This window comes from Emiliania huxleyi (genome assembly GCF_000372725.1).
Source record: "Emiliania huxleyi CCMP1516 chromosome Unknown EMIHUscaffold_154, whole genome shotgun sequence".
In the NCBI taxonomy this organism is placed as follows: Eukaryota; Haptophyta; order Isochrysidales; family Noelaerhabdaceae; genus Emiliania; species Emiliania huxleyi.
Genome location: NW_005201047.1, coordinates 201,363 through 225,337, shown reverse-complemented (window position 1 = coordinate 225,337; position 23,975 = coordinate 201,363). Strand labels below are relative to the sequence as shown.

Here is a 23,975-nt window from a genome sequence, read left to right as displayed (position 1 = left end):
ATCCGCTTGACTACAAAGTCAGACTGCCGCAGCATCCGCTTGACTGCCGCAAAGATCCTTGCGAGAAGTCTATGCGCAGTCTGCAGGGCCTGTCTGACAAAACCGGCGTGTGCTGGCTGGGATATGTCTTGTTTAGAGTGTTTGCTCAAATTGCACGGCACACGGACGCTGCCATGCCTCGTGTGCTCACCCACACATTTAACACATGATCCTCAAGGCTCAAGCGTTGAGCGATGTGGCACCTCGCATGCGCCGTGGCGCCCAGCGGCGGCGCGAGCGCCCAAAGCCGCCCTACCGTAGCTCGAGCGTCAGAGCACCCCGTGCAGCTGGCCGTCCTCGTCGAGCACCCGCCCCTGCGCGTCGAGCGAGCCGATGCACCGCGCCTGCTCACAGCTACGGCCGTGAAGAGGCGCCGCTCGCACCTAGCACCCTGGCCGAGGTGTGGCGCAAAAAAAGAGAAACCGCGGCCGCGTACTCGAGGAAGGCTGCCCAGCACGGGTCGTGCCGCAGCGTCGCCGCGTCGCCAATCACGATGAGCCCTCGCCTGTCACCCGAGATTGTCCCCGAGATTACCCGAGAGATCTCCCGAGATTGCGTCGCCAGGCACGCCGAGCCCCCGCCGCGCGCGGGTCAGCGCGACGTTGAGCCGGCGGTGGTCGGCCAGGAAGCCGACAGTGCCACGGCCGTTGGAGCGGACCGCCGAGAAGACGATGAGCTCCTTCTCTCGCCCCTGGAAACCGTCCACCGTCCGCACCTATTCACAGCTGCACTCTTCACAGCTGCGCTGTTCACAGCTAACCGTCCACCGTCCGCACCTCCACCGCCTCCTCCGACAGAGTGGCGTCCGCCTATTCCCCGAGATTGTCCGAGATTGTCCGAGATCACCTCCACCGCCTCCTCCGACAGAGTGGCGTCCGCCGCCGCAAAAGCACCGCCTTGGCTCCTCCCTCCGCCCGCGCCCCTGCCGCCGCCGCCGCCGCCGCCCTCGCCTCCGCCGACACCGCCGTCGGCGTCGCCTCCGCTGGGGCCGGTGCCGCCACCGCCGCCGCCGCCGCCAGCGCGGGCTTGCCTCGCCTCCTCGCGTCCCTGCTTGGCCAGCAGCTGCTTGAGCAAGGCGACCTGGCCGAGGTACGGCGAGACGACGCCGACGTCGGACGGCGCCGCGCCGCCCTCCCGCCCGCACACGCGAGCCACCACGTCAGCGACAGCGCGCGCCTCGGTGTGCAGGACGGAGACCCCTCTTACCCGAGATTCCCCGAGATTCCCCGAGATTCCACGAGATTCCCCGAGAGTGCGCCTCGGTGTGGTTGAGGACGGAGACGCCGCCGGGCGCCGCCCTCTCGCCGCGCCGTCCCGCGGCGTCGACGAAGAGGAGAGGGCGTCTGCTCGGCCAGCGCGGCGGCGGGAGGCGGTCGGCGGGGTCGGCACCGTTGGTGAGGGCGCCGCGGTAGAAGGCTGCGCTCGAGAAGGCGGCGAGGAGCGGGTGCATGCGGTACTGAGTGGTTAGCACGACGGGGGCGACTCCTGCGGCGACGGCGAGATATGGGGGAGATACGGGGAGATATGGGGAGATACGGGGAGATACGGGGAGATATGGGGAGATATGGGGAGATATGGGGAGATATGGGGAGATATGGGGAGATATGGGGAGGTACGGGGCGACGCCTGCGGCGAGGGCGCGCTCGAACAGCGAGACGGCGAGGCCCGCCCTGCGCGCCTCCTCGGAGAGCGTCGTGGGCGGCAGCTGCTGCGGGTCGCCGACAAGGACCACGCGGCCGCGGGCGAGGGCGAGGGCGATGGAGGCGCGGGGCTCCGTCGCCTGCGTCGCCTCGTCGATCACCACGAGCGAGAAAGTGCGGCCGCCTATTAATCATTAATTAATTAACAAATAGGGTTTGATTAATTAAATTAAGATCGCCACGAGCGAGAAAGTGAGGCCGCCGAGCGACTCCGAGCCAGCGCCGATGAGGGTGCTGCAGATGACCTCGGCCGACGCGAGGATGTCGTCTCTCATCCGCTCCTCCCACTGCCGCAGCGTCGCCCAGCCCGACTGGAGCGTGCGCCTGAGATATGGGGAGATATGGGGAGATATGGGGAGATACGGGGCCAGCCCGAGCGGAGCGTGCGCCTCGCGGCGGAGAGCTCGGCGCCGCTCAGCAGGGGCAGGTCCTTCTGCAGCCGCACCAGCCGCAGCCGCAGCTCGCCGCTCGCGCCTCATTGACAATTGGTTACTCAGTTAATTACCTTACGAGCCAGCCGCAGCCGCAGCTCGACGCTCGCGCCTCGCTCCGCGTGCGCCTCGAGTCTCGCGGAACGAGTGTGAATAGACGCCGTTCACAGCAGGGGTAGGGGTAGGGGTAGGGGTGCGCCTCGAGTCTCGCGGTCAGCGTCGCGTCTCGCAGCCGCTTCGAGACGCGCGCGGGCTATTCACAGCTGGAGGTGTGAATAGACGCCGTTCACAGCCTTCGAGACGCGCGCGGGCGGGGCACAGTAGGGGTAGGGTTAGGGTTAGGGGTAGGGTTCGGGTTTGGGTTAGGGTTAGGGGTGGGGTTAGGGGTAGGGGTGGGGGTAGGGGTAGGGGTAGGGGTAGGTTAGGGTTAGGGTTAGGGTTCGGGGTAGGGGTAGTCCCATCATCCGCTGAGTCCACACCTCTGCCTCTCCACACATCTCCCCGCATCTCCCGCCCTCGCCTGCCCGAGCCGCACGCCGCGCACGCCGAGCTTGAGCAAGCCGTCGAGCAGCTGGTCCACCTGTTCACAGCCGCAGGTGTGAAGAGACGCACTTCACGGCGGGAGCAGGCCGTCGAGCAGCGGGTCCACCGCGGCGTTCGAGTCGGCACACGCCAGCAGCGGCCCGCCGCCACCGCCGCTCGCGGCGACCTTGAGCAGCGCACACGTGGTGGCAGTCTTGCCGGTGCCTTTCATAGTGAATACCCCGTTGTTAACGACCACCAGCTAGATGCGCGCGAGCAGCGTCGTTTGCCGGTGCCGGGAGGGCCCTGCACCGCGACCAGCGGAGAGGGGGAGGCGAGCGCGGCGTGGATGGCGCCGAGCTGCGAAGGGTTGAGGGCGGCGCCCGCCGCTGTGCAGAGCTCTGCGGCGATCGACACCTCTGGCGCAGCCCGGGAGGAGGAGGAGGAGGAGGAGGAGGAGGAGGAGGAGGAGGAGGAGGAGGAGGAGGAGGAGGAGGAGGAGGAGGAGGCAGCGGAGGCGGCGGAGGAGGAGGAGGAGGTGGCGGTGGTGGTGGCGGGCGCACGGGCCTCCCTCAGTCGACGCAGCCGGTCGCGCAACACGATTGCCTTCTCAAAGTCGTCCGCCTCGACCGCCGCTCGCAAGCCCGTCTCCAGCGCCGCCTCCTCCGCCGCCGCCGCCTCTGCCGCCGCCGCCGCCGCCGCCGCTTCCGCCGCCACCGCTGCCTCTGCTGCCGCCTCTGCCGCCGCCGCCGCAGCTGCCGCCGCCGCCGCTGCTTCTCCTTCTGCAGACGTCCCCCGTGGCCGACGCTCACTGCTGCCGCCGCCGCCGCTGCTGCCGCCACTGCCACTACTGCCGCCACTGCCGCCACTGCCGCCACTGCCGCCTCCGCCGCCGCCTCCGCCGCCGCCACCGAGCCGCCCCAGCGCCCCTCCCGCCCACTCGCCCGCCCACTCCCACAACCGCCGCAGCCCGACTCCCTCGGATGAGTCGGCAGAACGCGCAACCGGCGCCGCCGCCGCAAGCGCGGAAGGCTCCACGGCCGGCGCCGGCGCGGCAGCAGCGGGATTGCATCCCGCGACTCGCGGCTGCCTGAGAGTGGTGGCGGCTAGCGCCGGCGCAGCAACGGCGGCAGCGGCGGAGCTGGACGAGGCCACCTGCGGCACGCCCTGCGAGTCGAGCTCTCTTCCCCACACAACGCGCGCCGGCCTGTCGTCGCGCCTGTACAACTTGCCGAGATTGCCCGAGATTGCCCGAGACTGCCCGAGATTGCCCGAGATCGCGCGAGATTGCTGCCATCGCGCCTGCACAACTCAAGCTCACTGAAATCGGCACCGTCAACGGACTGCCGCTGCGACCGCTCGGCGACGCGCCCAGCGCCCGTGCCTAGGGAGTGTCTAGGAAGTGTCTAGGAAGTGTCTAGGAAGTGTCGCCCAGTGCCCGTGCCCGCGCCGCCTCCGGCTGCCGCTCGTGCGGCGGCGCGGCGCGGCAGCTCAACGATCAGCAGCGAGCGGAGGCCCTCGGAGCCTCGGAACCTGTCACAGCAATCGCCCATTCCTTGAGTCTACATACTCATTCATAGACACCAGTAGGCCCTCGGAGCTGCGGAACCTGTCACACCAATCGCTCAGTCCTTGGCCACTCATTCACTAGGTAGGCCAGGCCCTCGGAGCTGCGGGAGCCTGTCCCCGGCCCAAGAGCGCAGGCCAGCGACGGTGCGATCAAAGGCGGTCCGGTTGGCGACGCGGTCGAGCCTAATTAATTAAAAAATGGCTAATTAATTACCTTACACAGGCAATCCGATTGGCGACGCGGTCGAGCCTCCACGTCTCCCTCTCGACGCCGTCTGGAGGCGAGGCGGCGGCGGCGGACAGCGCGACGTCGATGTGTCCGACGTGCAGCTCGAGGACCTCGCCCTTGAGGCTGGCAGCGCCGCCCTGCAGCGGGCAGCCGCGCGAGAGGAGGACCTAGACACTTCCTAGACACTTCCTAGACACTTCCTCGACACTTCCTAGACTCTTCCTGCAGCCGCGCGAGAGGGCCTCGTCGCCCGGCTGGAAGGAGTGCTTGAGCCCGCTCCGGCGCAGGCTGAGGCGCAGGATCTGCTGCGAGTAGAAGCGGCCCTTGCGCCGGCGTGCGCTCAGACCGGCGAGGCAGAGGCCTTCTTTCTCGAGCTTCTCGACAGGCCACTCGAGCAGCCGCTGGTTCGTCGCCGCCTCTTCGCACTCCCACTCCATGCGGAGCAAGGCCTCCCACTTGGCGTAATAGACCTGCCGCGCGCCACTGCTGTCCGAGCGTGCGTCGGAGTGCCTGGGCGACGGCGAGAGTGGCAAATCACGCGCCGCTTCCTCTCCAAGACGCACACGCTCCAAGGCCTCTCCGAGGTGCTGTCGCCGCCGTTTGCCGCCACCTGAGGAGGAGTTGGCATCGGCCGAGCGAACTGCTCGTGGTTTCCTGCTGCTGGCCTTCACGCGTGGCCGAACGCCGCGAGCGAGGCCGCGCGAGTGCCGAAGCATATATTATTGGAAACTACATACAGTTGTATTCCATAAAAGAATCCCTGCGCTGAATTCGAAATATCGGGGAGGGTACCCATTCGGTGCTGGTAGCGAACCGACGCAGCTTGACCGTTAGCGTCGGTTCGTTCTCGTCACGGTCGGGCGTGCGAGGCTCCTGTGCCTCCGGTGCAGCCGATGCTCAGCCCTCTCCCACGGTCGCGGCTCGCCCGTCACCTCGCCTCTCCGCAGGGTTCATCTCTCGCGCCGGCTGCATCTCTCTGCCGGTCGCCAGCACCCGCGCCACCGACTAGCTGCACCGCCACTCGCGACGCGCCACCCTCGCGCACAGCCTGCATACGCTACTCCCGCCGTGCCTTTGCTACCACATGGATCGCATGTCACTGCAAACGCGCCCGCAGCCGCGCTTTAAAGGTCTGCCGTGCTGGCTGACAGTCTCACTCTCCCGCTCCTATTGCATCTGCCTCCCGCCTCCCAGCTCACATTTCACGCTGCAGTAGGTGCTCCTGTCGACGCTGCCGCCGCTGCCACCGCTACTGTCACCGCTCGTTTGATAATCGACGCCACGCTTAGCGGCAGCGAGATCCGAGGTTCAGTCAACTTGCCTGGTGCGCTCTTGCGCGTGCCTTCAAGATCCACAAGTCAATTTGTACCAGAAATCCAAAGGTGGTGCAAAATGGATATCTCAAGATTGGCCTTTATTTCGCGCACCTGCTCTCCTCCGCCGCCGCTTACCTGCTGGCACGCCACCGCCCCGCGTCGCTAACTCAAGCCTCCCTGCTGCATCTTCGCACCCCTGCCACATGACTCGATCGCCGTCGCTGCTACCGCCCTCTCCGCCGCCCTCGAAGGCGCCACCAGCATTACGGCCGCCTTCATATCTCATTGATGCTGCCACCAACGCCACTTCCTCGATTCTGTGCCGCTGCAGCGGCGAGGCGCCGTCGCCACGATCGCCGCCAGCGCTGCTGACAGCCTCGGAGCGTCGCCGTGGCCGCGTTCTGGTCTGCCCACGCTTCCCTAAAATGTCTAGGACGAGCTCAGAGGCTAAGGGCGCATCATGTGGGACCATCTAGCTCTACTGGGTCCGCGACGGCGGTCGGCGCACCCCCGTCTCGAACGTGTGTGCTCTCTGTCTGTCTGTCAGCTGTTTCGGCTAAGTCGTTTTGTACCGGATTTCAATGTTAGTGGCAAAACCGCGGAACCAAAAATGGCGTTTAATTTCGCGCACCTGCTGTCCGCCGCCTGCGGCGGCGCTCCGCGCCGCTTGGGGCGCCTGCGGCGCCCCTGGGCGCGCTGCGCGCGCCTGTTTTGGGGAGGCTACCAGCACCGAAAAATTGCCGAAATATCGCGATTAGAATTTAGGAAAAGAGAAAATCCGGAAAATCCGCCGCGCCGTTTCCTTTAGTACACGACAACATTCATCAGTCGTGTGAGTTCATCGATCCCGTCAAGGAGACGAGCAGCTCGCACATCTGGCAGCGTCATCTCGCGGTCCTCGGCCTCATTCCAAATATTCCTGATCACCGAATAGCCACTGTAGCCAAGGGTATTGTCCTACGTACCACCTACCTAGAGCCGGCGCACATCGCTTCCAGGGGGGGGGGGGGGGTGTCACCCACTGCGAGTTCGAGTGAAGAGACAACGTACACCTTACCATGACCGATGGACGCTGGCTCGACGCACCATTTGCACAGGACCCTTACTCTACACACAACATTCAGCTGGTTGCTAGGGTATGGGGGTGGGCGCCACCCTGGGGCTACCCATAGCATCGTCGGCTCAGTGATGGGTATCCCCGAGAAGCGCGAGCTCATTGACGAGCCCGAGGACGGCTGCCCGAAGGGCGTCATCTCGGACGCGGACACGGACCACAACGTCTTCAACGAGTGGGGCATGTACTACAAGAGCCCCCCCAACTCGGGCCAGCCGCGCAACCCCTTCGAGATGGCGCGCGCGCGCGCGCCCACGGTGGCCGCGCCGCCGCCGCCGGCGGCGGAGGCGACGGCGGCGGAGGCGGTGGAGGTGGAGGCGGAGGCGGCGGAGACGCCGGAGGTGACCATGGCGGAGGCGGAGGTGGCGCCAGCGGAGGTGGCGGAGGCGGAGGCGGCTCCAGCGGAGGTGACCATGGCGGAGGCGGCGCCGGCGGAGACCGCGCCCGCGCCCGCGCCCGCGCTCGCACCGGCCGCGCCGGTCGCGCCCGCACCTGCGCCGGCACGCAAGGCCCTGGCGGCCTTTGCGGACACGCTCTGAGGGGTGAGCACGATTGCCGGCGGGTCACCTCGCGCAGACTGCATCGCGCGAACCCGTGCCGCACGACCGGTCCGGACGGCCTAACACGACGGTTACTGTACGCTCGTGTGGTGGGGTGGGGGGTGGGGGGGTATGGTCGCTCCTGCTGGCCAGAGGCGACGTCCTGTGCGGGTGGGGGGGGGTATTTGGTGATCAACGCCGTAGAGTACCAGAGCTGCCGGAATGCTTGATCAGTGCGAGGTAGCGGCCCCAGTCGCCCTTCTGCGCGAGAGAGACGCAAGCGGCGCCACAATGCTCCTCCTCCAGCAGCTCGCGAGCCCGTGAAAGCGAGGCGGGCGCGGCGACCATCCCTTACTCCACTCCGGCGCCGCGATGGATGCGGCCGCGATGCTGTCGATACACCCCCTATCGCTCTCGAGGTCTCGAGGTTGATATCCCCCCTCCCCTCAATCCACGTCAGTGCACTTTGCCCCCAACCTCTATTCGCAGCAGAATCTCACACATTTAAACACTACACGCCCCCCAACGGCATGAATGCCCCCATCCAACCATTAACTAAATAAAGTAAACAATAATACGCTCGTCCACAAGCTTTTGAAGCAGCTCACGAAGCAGCAAATTTCAACGCTAGACACGATGGCTGTGTACGCAATGCACCACTCTCTCTCTCTCTCTCTCCCCTTGCCTTCCCAAAGAAAAAGAAACGCGAGCGTGATTTCATCCAACCTTGCGACGCCAAGTTGACCTTGTCCTCGCGACGCCAAGTTGACCGTGAGACACCAATCATGATTTCTAGACCCAGAACGATGCAGCGAGCGCGGCTCTGGTTTCTTGTGGGTCTCCTTCCTGCGGCCGTCAAGGCGCTGGCGGGCGAACCAAGTTCGTCGACAGAGGTTGCGGAGCTTCTACGAGAGATGCGCCAGGAGATGGCGGCAACAGCTGCCAGGAACGATGCCAGGATGTCGGCGATGCAAGCTGAGATTGAGGCGCTCAAGTCTGCGAACGGCACGGAAGCGCGCCATGCGCCCCCGCACGGCACAGGTTCGCACGGCGCGGGCGCGCTCGGCGGGGGCTCAGCTGACTTCATGGCAATGCCAAATTGCTCCATGCCTGCGCACACGATTGAAACGACCGCCATGAAGTCAGCTGCCGGCCGCCGCTGGTGCGAAATCCTGCGGTCAGCGTCGGCCGCCACGCTCATGCTCATGAGCCCGCCAAACTCCAACCCTCGCTATCAGCAGGAGGCGTACATGCGCAGCCCACGATTTGAAGCGATTGCAGGCATGGGCTTCCACACGGACCAGAGTGGGTGTGCGGTGCCGCATTTCCTCTCGCAGCTCGGCCAGGACTGGTGGATCTACATGAATCATGCTCGTTTCATGAAGCGCCAAGGCACCTACGTCGACCTTGCGGCAAACGACGCCATGGTCATCTCCAACACCTTTTTCTTTGACACGTGCCTGGGCTGGAGAGGCGTGTGTATCGAGCCCAATCCGGCGCACCATGCGCGGCTGCTTAGCGAGCGCACGTGCGCCCTCGAGGCGCGGGCCGTCTCCACGTGCGCAAGGGAAGGGGACGCCGCACTGCAACTCGTCACACGACACGACGCTGGCGACAAGATTGGTGGGCACTCGCACCTGGGCTCGCCAATGCCCAGTGACCGCGCGCATCGTGCATCTGTCGTCAAGATTGCGGGCTGCACCTCGTTCACGGATGCGCTCGCCTCTCAACAGATTGATCATGTCGACTACCTCTCTCTCGATATAGAGGGCCACGAAGTGGCGGCGTTGCGGTCGCTCGATTGGGCGAAGGTCACGATCGACATCATAATCTCGGAGAATCCCAGAGTGGTGCCGCTCCTCTGCGGCGAGCAAAACTATAGCCAGGTGAGCATTTTCAGTTCTGGCCAGGCAGAGCGCGCATACCTACGACCAGGCTTCCGATTGCTCGCTGAGGTGAACGGCGAACAAGTGCATCGGGTGCCACGGCCAACAAAAGGCAGGGGCGGCGGGCGGGTTCGGCGGCGTTGACCTTCGTTGCGCGTTGGCACATATACGCACATTGCCAACATATTGCCAGCACAGCATACAGCAAGATGGCGTGGCTGTTCTCGCGCGCGTCACATACGTGTTTGTGCTCCTCCTTCGCTGTCCCATCTCCTCATCTCTTTCCCACCTAGGCGGGGCGGTGGGGGGGCGGCGGGCGCGGAGTGCTGGGTGCGGTGCGGTGCGTGCAATCGTGTGTTTGGCGTCATGTTGTGTGTGCCTTCGCTTGTTTCTAAAGGGTGTGGACCGTGTGAGTTGAGGAAATCGAGGGACGGGACCCACTTCGCTAGGGGGTAGACAGCGCAATCGCTTGACTCTGAAAAGCTCTAATGTATCTCCTGCGAGGGCTGTGGTCGCCGAAGACTGGCTTCGACTTGACGGGCGCATGGAGACGTGATGCCTGCATGCGCCCGTCAAGTCGAAATCGACATGCGAGTCGATCTTTGGCCCGCCAGAGGTACATTAGGCGTTTTGGGCGACAAACAGCGCTGCGACCGCGAAGTGGCGGTGGACATGCTCACCTGATGCTCACATGTTGCCGACGCGGCGCCGGAGTGGCCGGCGCTGCTCGCCGCGACCACGACGGCTACTCTGATACTCCGGGCCGACCCGTACTACCCGACGGTGGCACTCTTCCACGTCTCGCTCACGCTGAGAAAAATTCTGAAACGCGTGCAGCAGAGTCACCGACGAGTCGGTCCGCGTGACTCCTCGCGTTCCGTACCGTTCTCACACATCCATAACCTCACTTTGGTAGGTAGGTAGGTAGAAAGGTGAAGAACAGCCAGGCTCGGACTGGACACCAACGCGGTATGGGTGGACGCTGGACAGATGATGACGACACGCACGAGCGACACACAGACACAAACAGGCTCACAAGACACACAGCCAGCTGGCTGCCACACACCCGGAGTCGGCGTACACATAACTCAGGGCCACATCCTCCCTGTCGCCCCCCCCAGCACTACTTTGGCCTCACTGAAGCGATGCCTGAATCCTTAATCCTCGGATTTTAGATTAGGACGCTGTCCACCTTTTCCGGAATTCTTCATCGGTGAGCCTGTGTGTGTGCCAGTCCGCGCCAGTCTGCGCCCTTGTCGTGCCAGTGTGCTGTGAGAGAGGCTTGTCTCTTAAGAATTCTACGAATAAAAGCCCCTCTCACAGCAGACTGGCACGAACTAGCACCACAAAAGGCACAGCAGACAACGGCCCCTTATGGGCCGTCGAAGAGGCCGTCATACTCCTCCGGCCTCGCCCCCCCTTCCCAACCCTCCCCTGGCTCAGGCTCCTCATCCTCGCGGCGCGCAGTGCGCACCCCGCCCCGCGAAGACGAACCCTTCCGCCGGCGTGCCTCGCGGGACTGCCGCCCGCTGCCGCCGCCCTTCCCCCCCTCCGCTGCCCGCGCCGCCTTCTCCGCCGCCCGCGCGGCCGCCTTCGCCTCCTCCGCCGCTAACAGCGCCTCCCTCCGCGTGACCCCTATGGGCCCCTTGCGGCTCTTAAGAATTCTTCATCGGTGCTCGCATGGGCAAATCCGGCGGCAGCAAGGCGCAGCAGCACAAGCCGCCGTCGGCGAAGCGCAAGGCCGACACGCACTTCACCACCATCGCGGTCGCGGCGGCAATCTCGAGCGCGCTCGCGGCAACGATTCTGCCGTGCTGGCTCTCAAACCCGCTGCAGCCTCCGCCGGAGCGGAGAGAGGGCGTGGTCGCCGGCCACGGCTCCGCGGGCGCACGCACCATCGCCGAGCCCGCCCGGCCGCCAAAGGACAGGCGGCTCGTGCATGCCGTCCAGCAGGGCAACGCCGAGCTCGTCCGAGCGCTGCTCAAGTCCGGAGCCTCTCCTCAGGCCCGTGAGTCGACCGGGCTGACCGGACTGCATCGCGCTGTCGCGGCCGGGAGCGTGGGCGTGGTCCGTGTGCTGATCGAGTTTAACGCCTCGTTGGAGGCGCTCGACGCGCACAACCACGCGACGCCGCTCGACTTTGCGGCGGACACATTCTCCCCCGAGGCGAGCAAAGAGCACCTCGACCGGCAGCTGGAGATTGCTCGACTCCTCGTAGAGGCGGGCGCTAAGGTGGAGGCGGCGACGCTGGGGCGACTGCTACGGAAGCCGCTGCTGGCCGCCTTCCTCTTTGACCGCGCGCCACGTGCCGCGCTCTACGCAGGCCGGTCGGCTGCGAACTGGCTGCGGAGCCTCGCCGAGCGATGCAGTTTCGCGGACGAGAGAGAGGACGAGGTGGAGAAAGCCACGGCGGCCTCGCTGCTCGAGGCCTTCATGTCGGGCGACCCCGGCCTCGAAAGCTTCGCTAGCGGAGCGCTTTGGAGCTTTGCCGCCGCCGCCGTCGGGCGGCGCTCGTGGCGGCAGGCTGCGCTTGCGTGCGAAGCGGCGGCCGCCGCCATTGACGCGCCAAACGCCTCGGCGGCAGACGGCTGGATTGAGGCGCAGCAGCTGGCCATCTTGGCTTGGCAAGCCGCGGGCGAGCTCGAGGGCATTCTCAGGGCGAGAGCCGCGTACACAGCGGTGGTGCACCGGGTGCCTCCGCACGACTGCCGAGGAGGCAGCGACAGCACCGGCGGCAGCGGCGTTGGGGCGGTGCCCGTTTGCCGAAGCGAGGCGATCGGGCTGACGGATTTTGGGCAGGCTTGGACTCCCGGCTTGATTGGGCACGAGACGACCGCGCGAGCCAAGGGCGCGGCGGCCGCGCGAGGCTTCGCGACGAGGAGGCACCGGCTGCGGCACGACGCAGAACAGCTCGAGTACCTGCTTGGGGCCGTCGGCAATGGCAGCCTGCGGCAGAGCGGGCTGACGGAGGCTATGCTGCGCGCCACGCTTCACAGCCACGAGAGGCTGCTCGACGCGCTGCCGCGCGAGGAGGCGACGGCGCCGAGAGCGCGCGCGGGCGAGTCGCTCGACGAGTGGCTCTCGAGGCGGCAGGCCGAGGCGCACACGATTGGCGCGGTCGTCCTCTCGCCGGCCCAGTTCGGCGAGATCAAGCACTGGCACAACCGGCTGGCGCACGTGCACGACGCTCAGCTCTCGCCAGGCGAGACCGTCCTCGGCGCGACATCGCGCGCGCTCGCAGAGGCTCAGGCGACCTACGGCTCCGCGTCCCCTTCGGTGGCGGTCGTGGACGGGCTGCTGTCGGCCGCCGCGCTCGAAGCCGCGCTCGAGTTTGCGATGCGATCCACCGTGTGGTGGGACTCGAAGGCAGGCTACCTCGGCACCTACGCGCGTGCCGAGGGCGGCACCTTCTCGGGCGGCGAGCTGGCGCACTTCCAGCTGATCGAGCCTACCGTGGCCGAGCTTCGGCGGGCGATGCCGCGCGTGCTCTGCTCGCACCGCCTCACCGCGACGTGGATGTACAAGTACGATGACGAGATGCAGGCTGGCATCAACATCCACGCGGACGAGGCCGCCGTCAACCTGAACATCTGGCTCACCCCCGACGAGGCGCTCTCCGCGGCCGACAGCGCGGAGGGTGGGCTCGTCGTCTACACGGAGAAGCCGCCCGCGAGTTGGACGGGCGCGCAGCGCAACCACGGCGGTGACAACGAGGCGGCGCGTCGCCGCCTTTTGGAGGAGAGCGGCTTCCGTAACGTGACGGTGCCGTATCGGCAGAATCGGCTCGTCGTCTTCGAGTCGGACCTCTTCCATCGCAGCGGGCGGGTGGCCTTCAAGCCGGGGTACCGCAACCGCCGCATCAACTGGACGCTGCTCTTTGGGAGGCGCGGCGATCGATGCGTGCTGCCGCGCAGCCGGACCGCGTCGTCGCCGTGAGAGAAGTTTGGCTGGGGAAATACATATGCTACTTAAAGTGGAAACTCATGATTCGGTCAATCGTCAAAAAAATTACGATTGTGGTTAGCATTTACTGGAGGAGCGAAACACGCTCGAGACAAAAAAAAACTGTTCAGTTTTCAAAGGCAAAACACAACGCTCTGCGGTTGGTGCACCCCCCACACTGACACATTCCCCTCATCCCCTACCCTTGGCTGAGCACATCTACCTGCGAGCTAGCCTCTCCGCATTTTCTCTTCCAGTCATCCGCCCGCGCCGCGCGCCATCTCTGGGCGTCTAGTGCAGCCACTGACAGAGCTATTCCGAAGGAGTGGTCGACGCCTCGCCTAGAGTTCGGGTGGACTTGCGCACTGCTTAGCCCTGAGGGGGGAGTGTGTGTGAGGTGGTGTAATGTCGTCCCGTTTCAGGCGGCAGGTCAGGGGATTAGCCGGGAGGATTCGGCAGCTCAGCCGGGGGCTGAGCGTCTGCAGGCAGCCTTCCGCTCGCGCCGAAATTCACAGCCCTCCCGGGCCGACGGGGTGCTCCTTGGATCGGGCCCCGCTCCCCGCTTTTCCTGTACCTGGACTGTCCGGGTCAGGAGGGTGAGAGTATTGGGTGGGCGAGGGCAGTACATCTGGCGGGTGGGGATTGAGGGACAGCAAGAGGGCTGATTGTCGAGGCTGATTGGGGGGTCAATGGGCGCGGGCGGCGCTTCGTGGTCCTGGGCGAGCAGGGGCAGTGGTTAGGAGTCTTGGGCCTGGAGATATGAGGATTGTCGAGATGTCATGCGAGAGCGGTAGGTGGGCGAAGGTAGCGCGGCTGGAGAGTGGTGTCCGAGGGACAATGATGAGTTGTCAGTTGGGGCGCGAGACGCGCGGGACAGTGTCGAAGGCGGCCAGTGAGGTAGGGTTGGCTTTGAGCAGTGCAGCGAGTGTGTAGTCAAGCGTGGGAGCGGGGCGCGCGAGCACCGGATTTTTTTGCTGTGCGAGTCGAGTTCGTGGCCGGTGCGCGGGAGATGAGTTGTCAGTTGGGGCGCGAGACGCGCGGGACAGTGTTGGAGGCGGCCAGTGAGGTAGGGTTGGCTTTGAGCAGTGCAGCGAGTGTGTGGTCAAGCGTGGGAGCAGCGCGCGAGCACCGGGTTTTTTTGCTGTGCGAGTCGAGTTTGTGGCCGGTGCGCGGGAACCTGGCTGAAAACCCGCGCATCCGGCCGGTTGTGCGACCGAGGTCGCCGATTGTACGACCGAGGTCGCAGAGCCTTGGCGACGCGACGCGCACGTCGCCAAGGAGTTGGTAAAATGTCCGAGGTTTTTCACGCAAACACGCTCGAGACACGCGCACAGTGAACCCAACGCGCAAAAGGAGAAAGGCCTAATCCCTAAAGGTAAAGCGCGCGCAACGCGCGCACTGCGCGCGCAACCCGCCAAGTGTACCCCAAGCGCGAAAGTAGCAAGAACTACTACTGTGGTGCGTTCACATCAAGCACGCTCGCGAAGGATCGCGTCCCCGGCGCTGCAATGCGCGGGCTTGGGCACTGCTCGGTAGTTGGTCCCTTGCCCCCCGTTGCGCTAGATGCTAATCTTCACCGCGCTGGGGGCTCAAAGTGACGCCCGCGCCTCCTGCCACTCTCGAATCGTCCGGCGCAAATTGTGGTTCGGGATTAAGATGCTACGCTCGAGCTCGCCGCCGGTCAGCGGGCTCGTCGACTTGGTCGCGAGCCAGCGCTCGATCGCCGTCCGCTCATACGACTGCCCGTCGGCCGCCACGACTGGCTCGACCATAATCTCGGTCGTGATCGGGCAGATGAAGTCGGCCGGCGGCTCCTCCTCCCTCGCAACTGGCGCCTCGGCAGCAGCCGACGGCGAACCAGCCTCGGTCGCAGCGACAAACGTCCGCTCCTCCACCACCGGCCTCGCTCCCTCCAGCCTCGCGCTCTCCTCGAGCGCCGCCGCCAGCTCCGCCTCCTCTACCGCCGCCGCCGCCTCGCCCTCTCCCTCTTCCGCCTCATCCTCGGGCTCCTGCGACGGCCCAGCGCCTCCGCCGCCGCCCGTGCCCTTCTTCTTCTTCTTCTTCTTCTTCCCCTTCTTGCTCTCCTTGGCGCGCCCCGCCTCCCTCTCCGCCTCCTCCTCCGCCAGCAGCGCCTCGGCATGCCGCGCCGCCTCCACTTCTGCCGCCGCACTCTCCACCGCCCTCGCCGTTGCCTGCGCCGCCGCGTGCTCCTCGAGGGCGCGCACGCAGCACTCGCTGTGGCCCTTGCTCTTGGCCATCTGCAGCGCGGACTCGCCATTCGCAGAGCGCAGCTTCGTATCCGCGCCCGCCCGCAGCAGGCGGAGCACGATGGCGGGGTGGCCTTGGCCGGCGGCGCACATCAGCGCGGTCCAGCCGTAGCTGTTCTGCAGGTTGGCACCCGCGCCGCGCTGAAGCAGCAAGTCGACCACCCGCTCGTGGCCGTTGGAGGCGGAGAGCAGCAGCGCGGTGTCGCCGTCGCTGTCCTGCTGGTCGATCTCCGCGCCGCGCTGAAGCAGCAGCTCGACCACCCGCTCGTGTCCGTTGCCGGCGGCGGCCATCAGCGCGGCGACGCCGTCGCTGTTCTGCAGGTTGGCATCCGCGCCGCGCTGAAGCAGCAGCTCGACCACCCGCTCGTGACCGCCGATGGCGGCGAGTATCAGCGCGGTGAAGCCGTCGCTCTTCTGCTTGTTGATCTCCACGCCGCGCTGAAGCAGCAACTTGACCACCCGCTCGTGGCCCTCCTGAGCGGCGGCCATCAGCGCGGTCGCATTGGCCCGCCCGCCGCTTTCGAGCCACGACAGCAGCGCCGCCTCGTCGCCTTGGAGAGCCGCGTCCACCGCCTCTTGGGGAAGGTTGCCCAGTGAGCCGGAAGAGGCCACGGCCCTCGCTCCCGCCGCCCCCTCGCCCGAGGAAGCGCCGCCCGCGCCGCCCGCCGCCGCCTCGCGCCGGCTCGCAGTCACCTCCGCGATGTGCTGCCGGAAAGCCTCGACGCACTCGGCGTGGCCCTCCTCCTTGGCCATCTGCAGCGCGGACTCGCCCTTCGCAGAGCGCAGCTTCGTATCCGCGCCCGCCCGCAGCAGGCGGAGCACGATGGCGGGGTGGCCGTTGTTGGCGGCGCACATCAGCGCGGTCCAGCCGTAGCTGTTCTGCAGGTTGATCTCCGCGCCGTTTCCCAACAGCATGTCGATCACTCGCTCGTGGCCGTAGAGGGCGGCGATCATCAGCGCGGTGACGCCGTCGCTGTCCTGCTGGTCGATCTCCGCGCCGCGCTGAAGCAGCAGCTCGACCACCCGCTCGTGGCCGCACCTGGCGGCGACCACCAGCGCGGTGTAGCCTTTGCTGTCCTGCAGGTCGATCTCCGCGTCTCGCTGAATCAGCAAGTCGACCACCCGCTCGTGGCCTTTGCTGGCAGCGTGCATCAGCGGGGTGAAGCCGTCGCCGCTCTGCAGGTTGGCATCCGCGCCGCGCTGAAGCAGCAGCTCGACCATCCGCTCGTGGCCGTTGATGGCGGCGAGCATCAGCGCGGTGCCGCCGTCGCTCTTCTGCAGGTTGAAGTCTGCGCCGCGCTGAAGCAGCAGCCCGACCACCCGCTCGTGGCCGTCCTGGGCAGCCAGCATCAGCGCGGTGATGCCGTCGCTCTTCTGCAGGTTGACCTCCGCGCCGCGCTGAAGCAGCATGTCGACCACCCGCGCATGGCCGTAGTAGGTGGCGCCCATCAGCGCGGTGCCGCCGGTGCTGTTCTGCAGGTTGATCTCCGCGCCGCGCTGCAACAACACGTCGATCACCCGCTCGTGGCCGTTCTCGGCGGCGTGAATCAGCGCGGTGCCGCCTTTCCTGTTCTGCATGTCGACCTCAGCGCCACGCTGGAGCAGCAGCTCGACCACCCTCTCGTGGCCGCTGAGGGCGGCGTGAATCAGCGCGGTGAAGCCGACGCTGTCCTGCTGGCCGAGCTCCGCGCCGCGCTGAAGCAGCAGCTCGACCGCCCGCTCGTGGCCCTCATGGGCGGCGAGTATCAGCGCGGTGACGCCACTCACCAAGTCGCATTGACCCGCCCGCCGCTGTCGAGCCACGCCAACAGCTGCTTGACCCGCCCGGCTTTCGAGACCCGCCCGGCCGCTGTCCACACCGCTTCGGGAAGGCCGCCGGTCTCCGCCATTTAGCAGCGTCGTCTCCGCGCAAAGTTTCTTTTCCGCACCATCGAACAAAGGCCTTGTTCAATTTCGTTTTAGGTATATTGTTGGCAAATCAAGACACAGAGCTCACACAGAATCACAGCGGGAGGAAAGCGGCGAGTCGCAATTCCTGGGGTCCTTGTGGCGGGCCACCCTGTCCAGAGAGGCATGGATGCCAACCTGGGGTCTCTCGACCGAGTCTATGAGTCCTGGCCGCCTCCCGGTGGTGGCAGAGGTTATGGAACCAAGCGACGGAGATGGTGCGGGGGTACGGGTGTTCCAGGGGGTCACGACACGCACCGACCCTTCACGAACCGAAAGGCTGCACCCGGGGAAGGCACAGTAATCCGGGCACGTGTTGGGCGCCCCATTCCGTTTAGGGCTAGGTCGGCTCAGGGCCCCGTCCACTTCCCTCCCGCCTGGCGCGTGATGATGAGGAGTTGCCACCCAGGCCAGCCAGGACAGGGGCGGGGGGCGAGGGCGGAGGGCGGGATGGGCGCCAAGCGGGAGGGAGCGGACGGGGTGGGGCGCACAGATGATGGCCTTGTTCAATGATGCGAGACGCGACAAACAAACACGAGAATCTACTGCGCACGTACCTCTTATTTGGCCCAACAGCGTTCCAGTGCGAAGGCGTCGAACGGGCCTAATTAAGCGGGCCCGTAGGCCATCTCTGCGCCGTTGAGCGAGACGTTTGCCTCGAGGCCGCCCTCCTTGACGGCCTCCGCGTAGAGCGAGAGGAAGTCGGCGAGGAGAGCGACGAGCACAAAGTCGCCGAGCATCAGCAGCCTGCGCCATGCCACGCACCGAGTCGGGGCGCGAGCGCGGGCGGGGCGCAGCGTCCCCGGAGCTATCTTGAGTGTTGCTCTGGAGCGTCCGGTCCAACACGCGCTCGCGCGCTCGCGTCTGCTGGCGCCCAGAGAAGGCAACGCGTTGCACCTCGTGCTTCCGGCGGAGCCCAGCTGCTTGCACTCGACAAGGCAGTCCATCCACTCGCGGCAGCTGAAGTCGAACTTCCACTCGATGCGGCTCGCGCCGGATTGTGAGCTCGGCGAGCGAGGTTGGAGAGCGACCTCAGTTGGCCCAAGCCGCACGCCACTGAGGCAGAGCGGCCGTGCGTGTACGACGCCGTACGCACACGGCCACTCTGCACCGACCGCAGCGCTGCAATTGCGACCGCAGTGGCTCAGCTCAGCCAGGGCTCGCTCACCCGAGCTCGGAGCCGCCGGCGGTCATGGGCAGCAACAAAGGTTTGACGCGTCGCTCGGTGCAGGAGGACACTGCAGTAGAGGTGCAGAGGCCGTCCGGCACGCGCGCGATGGGCTACGGCTTAATTGGCAGCTACCAGAGCGCGTCTGGAGCGCTGCCATTGTGTGACCCACGTCCAAGCGGCGCTTCCGGCCTGTTCCGCGCCTCTTTTTACGCTTTTCATTGGAGAGGGGGGGACGAGGTCTCATCAACTTCGAAACCGCCTTTGAAAGGGGGGAAATGCGTCCGTCCCTGAGAGGGTTGGGAAGGGGCGGTTTCACTGCGCGCAGCGAGCGAGCGGCCGTTGGGCCGAAACATTCCTTTCGGAACGTGACTAGAAGCCGAGGTCCCGCGTAAAGACGCTGGGCACTCCACCCCGCCCCCACTTGCCCTGACTGCACAGGATAGCGGGGCGGGGCGGGGCGGGGCGGGGTGGATCGGGTCGGGTCGGGTTGGGGCGGGGTTGCTCGGGTCGGGCTCCTGTGGTGCGGGCGACGGCTTCTGAGGAAGCCGTCGCCCGCGTCCTCGCCTGTCGCGTGAATCGTGTCGTGGGACCGCCAAAATTCTTTTTCGCTGGGTAAAATTCTTTTTCGCAGGCTCTTCCATCGGCCCCGCTTGCCACGATGCCTGAGCAGACGGCGACCCTGGTGCTCTACGGCCGCGTTGGGACGTACACGACCCGCACTGCCAGCATGAAGGCGGGTGATCACGGGGACAAGGGACTTTGGCGCGAGTGCGCAAACTCGATTAGATCTCAGGTGCTTGAGCCGTGGCGCGCGGCGGGAGTGAGGCTCGCCGTGTTCGTGCAGAGCTGGTGAATCGCTCCTCTGTCGCTGTCCCATGCTACCACTCTGCCAGGCCTCCCCGCGCCGCGGACACTCCCCGACGCCAAACCCATCACCGACCGCGCTTCAGGAATCCGGAGCTTGCAGGCCGCATGGACGCCTTTTGGAGCCCCACCGCCTCGTCCCACGCCTTGCAGAACGACTCGATGCCCAACTGTCTGGCGGGCGTCTCGCCTCGGGAGCGGCTCGCGTATTGTGGGCGGACGATGTGGGCGTTGCTCGGCATGAAGGAGGCGTTGGCGATGCGAACGCGTTGGGCGGCCGCGGGGCGTGGACAGTCGCAAGGCCCGGTCATCGTGATGCGGCACGACGTGCGATGGTCCTCTCCCCTAGCTGCTGTGCACGCATCCAAGTATCCAACCTTTGGCTGCCCACACAACGCATATTTACCGCCGTCTGCACCTCTCGGTCAACTGATCAGTTCGCACAGTGCTATCCGTCTGTCAGCCTCTGTCGCAACGCGCAGGTTCAACCCACTGCCGGTCGTGCGTGTCGACGACGGGGCGCGCCTCCTCAATACTCGACGCAGCCGACCATCGGCCTGAGATCGGTCGAGGTGACCCGAGGCCTCGTGCCAGGTGCGGCTCTGGCTCGCCCACGACTGTGAGGAAAGCGCGTACAAGGGCTCCAATCGCAACCAGGTTGTGCTCCAACGGAAGCGGTGAGGGGAGTTTTTGCCACGACAACCCCTCACCCCTCCCATCCGCCGCCTCCTGTCATGCTTGCTGCTCACCTCCTCCGGCGCACAGGTCGGTCCTCGGTACGGATTGCGACCAGTACTCCGCTCTTGGCGAGGGCGGCTCCGCCGCTGCAAGTGCCGGCCCGGCGCTGCGCCAGATGAGCTTCTGCGCAAACTCGGTCAACGTCGACTGGTGGTGGGTTAGCGAGCGCGGCGGCAGCCGGCGACGCGCTGCAATCGGGCGCCGCAAGACCAAACGAACTGTGAGTAGATTGGCGATGCGGCACTCGCCGACGGCTTTCACGAGACATATGACGACTTCGCGCGCTACTCGCGCCTCATCAGGATCGTCCGCCTCTGCTTGTCGACTGAATACGATCGCCGCTCACGCCACCACCTGTCGGCAGGAACAAGCTTGGCTTCCACAACTCTGCGCCCCACCACTACTGGGGGCTGTACTTCTTCACCACCATGCGGCTGCGGCAGCAGTGCCAACCCATCAGGCAGCAGTGGTGCAACACGACCTCTTCACCGCCCCGGCCGTGAACAGGCAGCGCTGCCAGCTCGGCTTTGCAGCGCACACCTTCCGCGACTTCAACCTCGGCCGGTTTGTGAAGCCGGGCCGGGGCCAGTGCGCGCTGCCAGCACGCCTCGCCATCTGGCGGCCTCCGACGGGTGAGCGGCACCGCCAAAGCGGCACCGCCAGAGCCCGAGCAAAAGCGCCCGAGATTTGCTTCACTACCGGAACGCATCAACCGGCAGTTGCATCGGCAGCGCCACATGAGATGTCGCGAGATCCTGATTCGCCCGGGGTGTGCAGGTTGCAACGCCTCGGCCGTGAGCGGCTACGACGTCATGTGCCCGATCGCAACGACGCACCCCGGCTGCCACAACCGCAACCCTCTCGCCTCACAGCCGAGTGGCGCGTGTGGGACAGCGCTTCCGCTCGTCGACGGCATCTCGGCTCATCGTCGGCCAGAGCTCGTCGCTGTAGGCGTATGCGGCGAGCCGGTGGAGGTGCAATGCGGCGAGCAGCAGCCCGCTGCGATGTCCGCCGCGGCTCGTGCGGCCCACGCGCAGACGCCCCGCCCCGAGTGCTTGTCAGCACTCGGCGCAAGTGCGAGCCGGCTCTACTCGCGATCCTCAAACGAGGCGGTGCGCCACAAGGCGGCTGCTTGGCTGACACGATACCGCTGCAACGAGAACAACAGCCAGACGCGCACGCCGGAGGCCGCGCCCTTTGCGCAACTGATGGGTCGCACCAGCGTCAGCAAGGGCGGGCCAGTACCAGCACACACGCAGAAGCGCACGATCTTAAAGGCGCTACACCGCCGGCGAGGCTCCACGCCCCGCAACATTAGTTGGACGGCCGAGTTGCAAGCCGCGTGGACGGGGGTGGGCTGAGGTGCCCGATGTTTAGAACCTGGTCCTGCACGGTTGTGGAAGGGGCTGGGGCCCTCACCCATGAAAGCCTTTATTTTGATCCATTTTGATCCCTGGGGCTTAGCAGCGGCCGGCTGTGGGGTGCTGGCAGGGCGTCCCTTAGGACGGTGGCAGATTCACCTCAGGCGCCTCCGTGGGGCAAGGGCCTTGAACAACCACGCCAATATTTCACACGACGATAGTGGCGAGCCCCTGCCATTCTACAAACATGATAACGGACCACGCGGAGATCACGTCCGATGGTCTCTCGAAGACCTATGTCACAGGCTCAGTCTACGCGGACGACCCAGGTGAGGGGGAGAGGTACAAGTCCCCTCAAAGTATATGCAGAGAGAATGGAGGACGCGCTCAATGTCATCGGAACGCGTGATAGCCCACGCAAGGTTGCGAACGCGCTAAGTGAGCTGTGCTTTATGTTGGACATCGAAAAAAACTCGGACCCACGAAGACAAGGAGCGCGCGCCAATGGCCGCCTCCGTGACACTCCCACCTCCTGGGCCGGCGCGGGAGTTTTACTGCCGAGTTTCTCCCGGCCGGCCGCCTCCTGACACGCCCACTGACCGAGCCCATCGAAAAAAATTCGGCGCGCCGCACTGCTCTGACCCCTGCTCGCCCCTGCTCGCCCCTGCTCGCCACTGTCGCCTCGGTTGCCGAGGCTGCCGCGCACCCGCGCGCTACGCGACTACGAACTGCACCAGCTGGGCTCGAACCAACGACCAAAATCTAGAAAAACGTCCCCGACCCGAACGCTGCACCAACTAGGCCACACCGCAGGCTCGATATGCAATACGCACAAAACTGGCCGCTCATAAAGCACTACTCATTTGCCGAGGCCACGCGGCGCCCCTCCACAGCCAGCCTACCCTCCTATCGCGCCACTCGAAGCCCCGCGGCCGCCTCTCGCCTACCGCGCTGCCCTCGCCTGCCACCGCACCGCCCGCGCTCCAGCCTAACCAGCTCTGCATCTCGCAACACACACTTGACAGGGACAGACCAGGCGCAGGAAAAGGGAGCGGGGCCCGAATCCAAGGGACCACCCCGTCGGGCGGAGGAGCTGTGAACTCAGGTCCAGCAGGAAGGCTGCTGGCTCCTGACTCATCCCCCAAATCCCCCACACCTTGGCGGCCTGAAACCTTACCATTCCGACACCTCACACACACCCCTCCCCTAGGGCTAAGCAGTGCGCGAGCCCACCCGACTTCAGGCGAGACGTTGACCACTCCTTTGGAACAGTTCTGTCAGTGGCTGCACTAGACCGTAGACGCCCACAGAGGCGCGCGGCGCGGGCATGGGCTCTCGACCTCGTGTCGGAGTATGGTGGACTCATCTGCTGTCGATGCGCCCGCGCGCTCGAGCGAGGGGCGAGAGCCCGGATGCTCGGCACGGCTCGGAGCCGCGCTCTCTGTCGGCCCTCTGCAGGACATTGGTACTGCGGCGGTGAGCGCCATCCACGAGGCGGTTCGCATGCATGGCATGGTGGTATTTAAAAACCAGGCCCTCTCCCGCGCCGAGCAAGTCGCTCTCACCGATGTGCTGGGCGAGACCATCATCCTGCCGCGGTCGTTTGAGGGGCAGGACACAAACGTAGATGCCACAGACCTATCTCCACGTGCATCTTAAACGCGGCCTGCTGCACGGAAGCGAATGGTTCTCGCTCGCGCAGCGATGCAGCGCTCCCTTGACGCAGCCTAAATTCCCGGTGCTATCACGGCCTCCAACTCAGCCGGTGCATCTCGCCTCACCGCCCGCGCCTCCCCCCTACGCCTTGCAGGACCCAGAACCAGGCCACCCGGCCATTCAGCGCGTTTCTACCCACTGGGCCAACGGAACGTGGAAAGGCAGGCACCACTCCTTTGGAGCGTACTGGCACTCCGACGGCGACTTCTGGCAGCCGCCCCTTCATAACGTGCTCTCAATTCTGTACGCGGTCACAGTGCCCCCCTCCGGAGGTGCACTGACACACTGACTGATTTGGCTGCCTGACGGACTAGATCCTAGCCTTGCGGCCTCGCGGATCATGTTGGAGTCGCCAATACCAGTAAAGCCAGTCGCCCGTCCTGTTCCCTCGGGGTCCATGTCGAAGACCCACATAAAGTGGCTGTCATACGTGTAAGGTGCAGCTCCGACGCGCTGCTTGAGGAAGACTTTGTTTCCCTAGACAAGTCAAATTGGTTGAAGTCAGGCTAAAAAGCTCAAGTGGTGAGGGGGTGGAGTGAGTGAGTAGGTGGGGGAGGGAGGGAGGGAGGGAGAGAGGGAGAGGGAGAGGGAGAGGGAGAGGGAGAATAACTGGCAGGGGTTCAG

General features: G+C 65.6%; 7 protein-coding genes across 7 annotated transcripts; 4 read left to right on the top strand and 3 right to left on the bottom strand.

The window, feature by feature from the left end:
* Window positions 1–308: 308 nt before the first annotated feature.
* EMIHUDRAFT_229292 (hypothetical protein) lies at window positions 309–2,924 on the bottom strand (the record flags this gene model as incomplete). Its single annotated transcript, XM_005786156.1, has 10 exons — window positions 309–383; window positions 463–539; window positions 682–730; window positions 807–848; window positions 1,120–1,238; window positions 1,429–1,495; window positions 1,664–1,819; window positions 1,922–2,063; window positions 2,650–2,750; window positions 2,820–2,924. The coding sequence occupies 10 exons, from the start codon at window positions 2,922–2,924 to the stop codon at window positions 309–311; spliced, it is 933 nt and encodes a 310-aa protein (XP_005786213.1).
* A 1,408-nt stretch (window positions 2,925–4,332) lies between these two features.
* Window positions 4,333–5,286, bottom strand: EMIHUDRAFT_229291 (hypothetical protein; the record flags this gene model as incomplete). Its single annotated transcript, XM_005786155.1, has 5 exons — window positions 4,333–4,444; window positions 4,518–4,627; window positions 4,697–4,960; window positions 5,029–5,155; window positions 5,228–5,286. The coding sequence occupies 5 exons, from the start codon at window positions 5,284–5,286 to the stop codon at window positions 4,333–4,335; spliced, it is 672 nt and encodes a 223-aa protein (XP_005786212.1).
* A 2,979-nt stretch (window positions 5,287–8,265) lies between these two features.
* Window positions 8,266–9,489, top strand: EMIHUDRAFT_229289 (hypothetical protein; the record flags this gene model as incomplete). Its single annotated transcript, XM_005786154.1, has 1 exon — window positions 8,266–9,489. The coding sequence occupies one exon, from the start codon at window positions 8,266–8,268 to the stop codon at window positions 9,487–9,489; it is 1,224 nt and encodes a 407-aa protein (XP_005786211.1).
* A 1,536-nt stretch (window positions 9,490–11,025) lies between these two features.
* On the top strand, window positions 11,026–13,281 carry EMIHUDRAFT_229288 (hypothetical protein; the record flags this gene model as incomplete). The annotated part of the gene is made up of 1 exon (XM_005786153.1): window positions 11,026–13,281. The coding sequence occupies one exon, from the start codon at window positions 11,026–11,028 to the stop codon at window positions 13,279–13,281; it is 2,256 nt and encodes a 751-aa protein (XP_005786210.1).
* A 347-nt stretch (window positions 13,282–13,628) lies between these two features.
* Window positions 13,629–15,059, bottom strand: EMIHUDRAFT_229287 (hypothetical protein; the record flags this gene model as incomplete). Its single annotated transcript, XM_005786152.1, has 3 exons — window positions 13,629–13,662; window positions 14,557–14,649; window positions 14,887–15,059. The coding sequence occupies 3 exons, from the start codon at window positions 15,057–15,059 to the stop codon at window positions 13,629–13,631; spliced, it is 300 nt and encodes a 99-aa protein (XP_005786209.1).
* Window positions 15,060–19,330: 4,271 nt separating this feature from the next.
* On the top strand, window positions 19,331–21,635 carry EMIHUDRAFT_111600 (hypothetical protein; the record flags this gene model as incomplete). Its single annotated transcript, XM_005786151.1, has 7 exons — window positions 19,331–19,521; window positions 19,623–19,863; window positions 20,019–20,108; window positions 20,330–20,427; window positions 20,639–20,743; window positions 20,782–20,906; window positions 21,052–21,635. 7 exons carry the CDS (start codon window positions 19,331–19,333, stop codon window positions 21,633–21,635), a joined length of 1,434 nt encoding a protein of 477 aa, XP_005786208.1.
* Window positions 21,636–22,988: 1,353 nt separating this feature from the next.
* Window positions 22,989–23,640, top strand: EMIHUDRAFT_229284 (hypothetical protein; the record flags this gene model as incomplete). The annotated part of the gene is made up of 2 exons (XM_005786150.1): window positions 22,989–23,258; window positions 23,446–23,640. 2 exons carry the CDS (start codon window positions 22,989–22,991, stop codon window positions 23,638–23,640), a joined length of 465 nt encoding a protein of 154 aa, XP_005786207.1.
* Window positions 23,641–23,975: the final 335 nt, after the last annotated feature.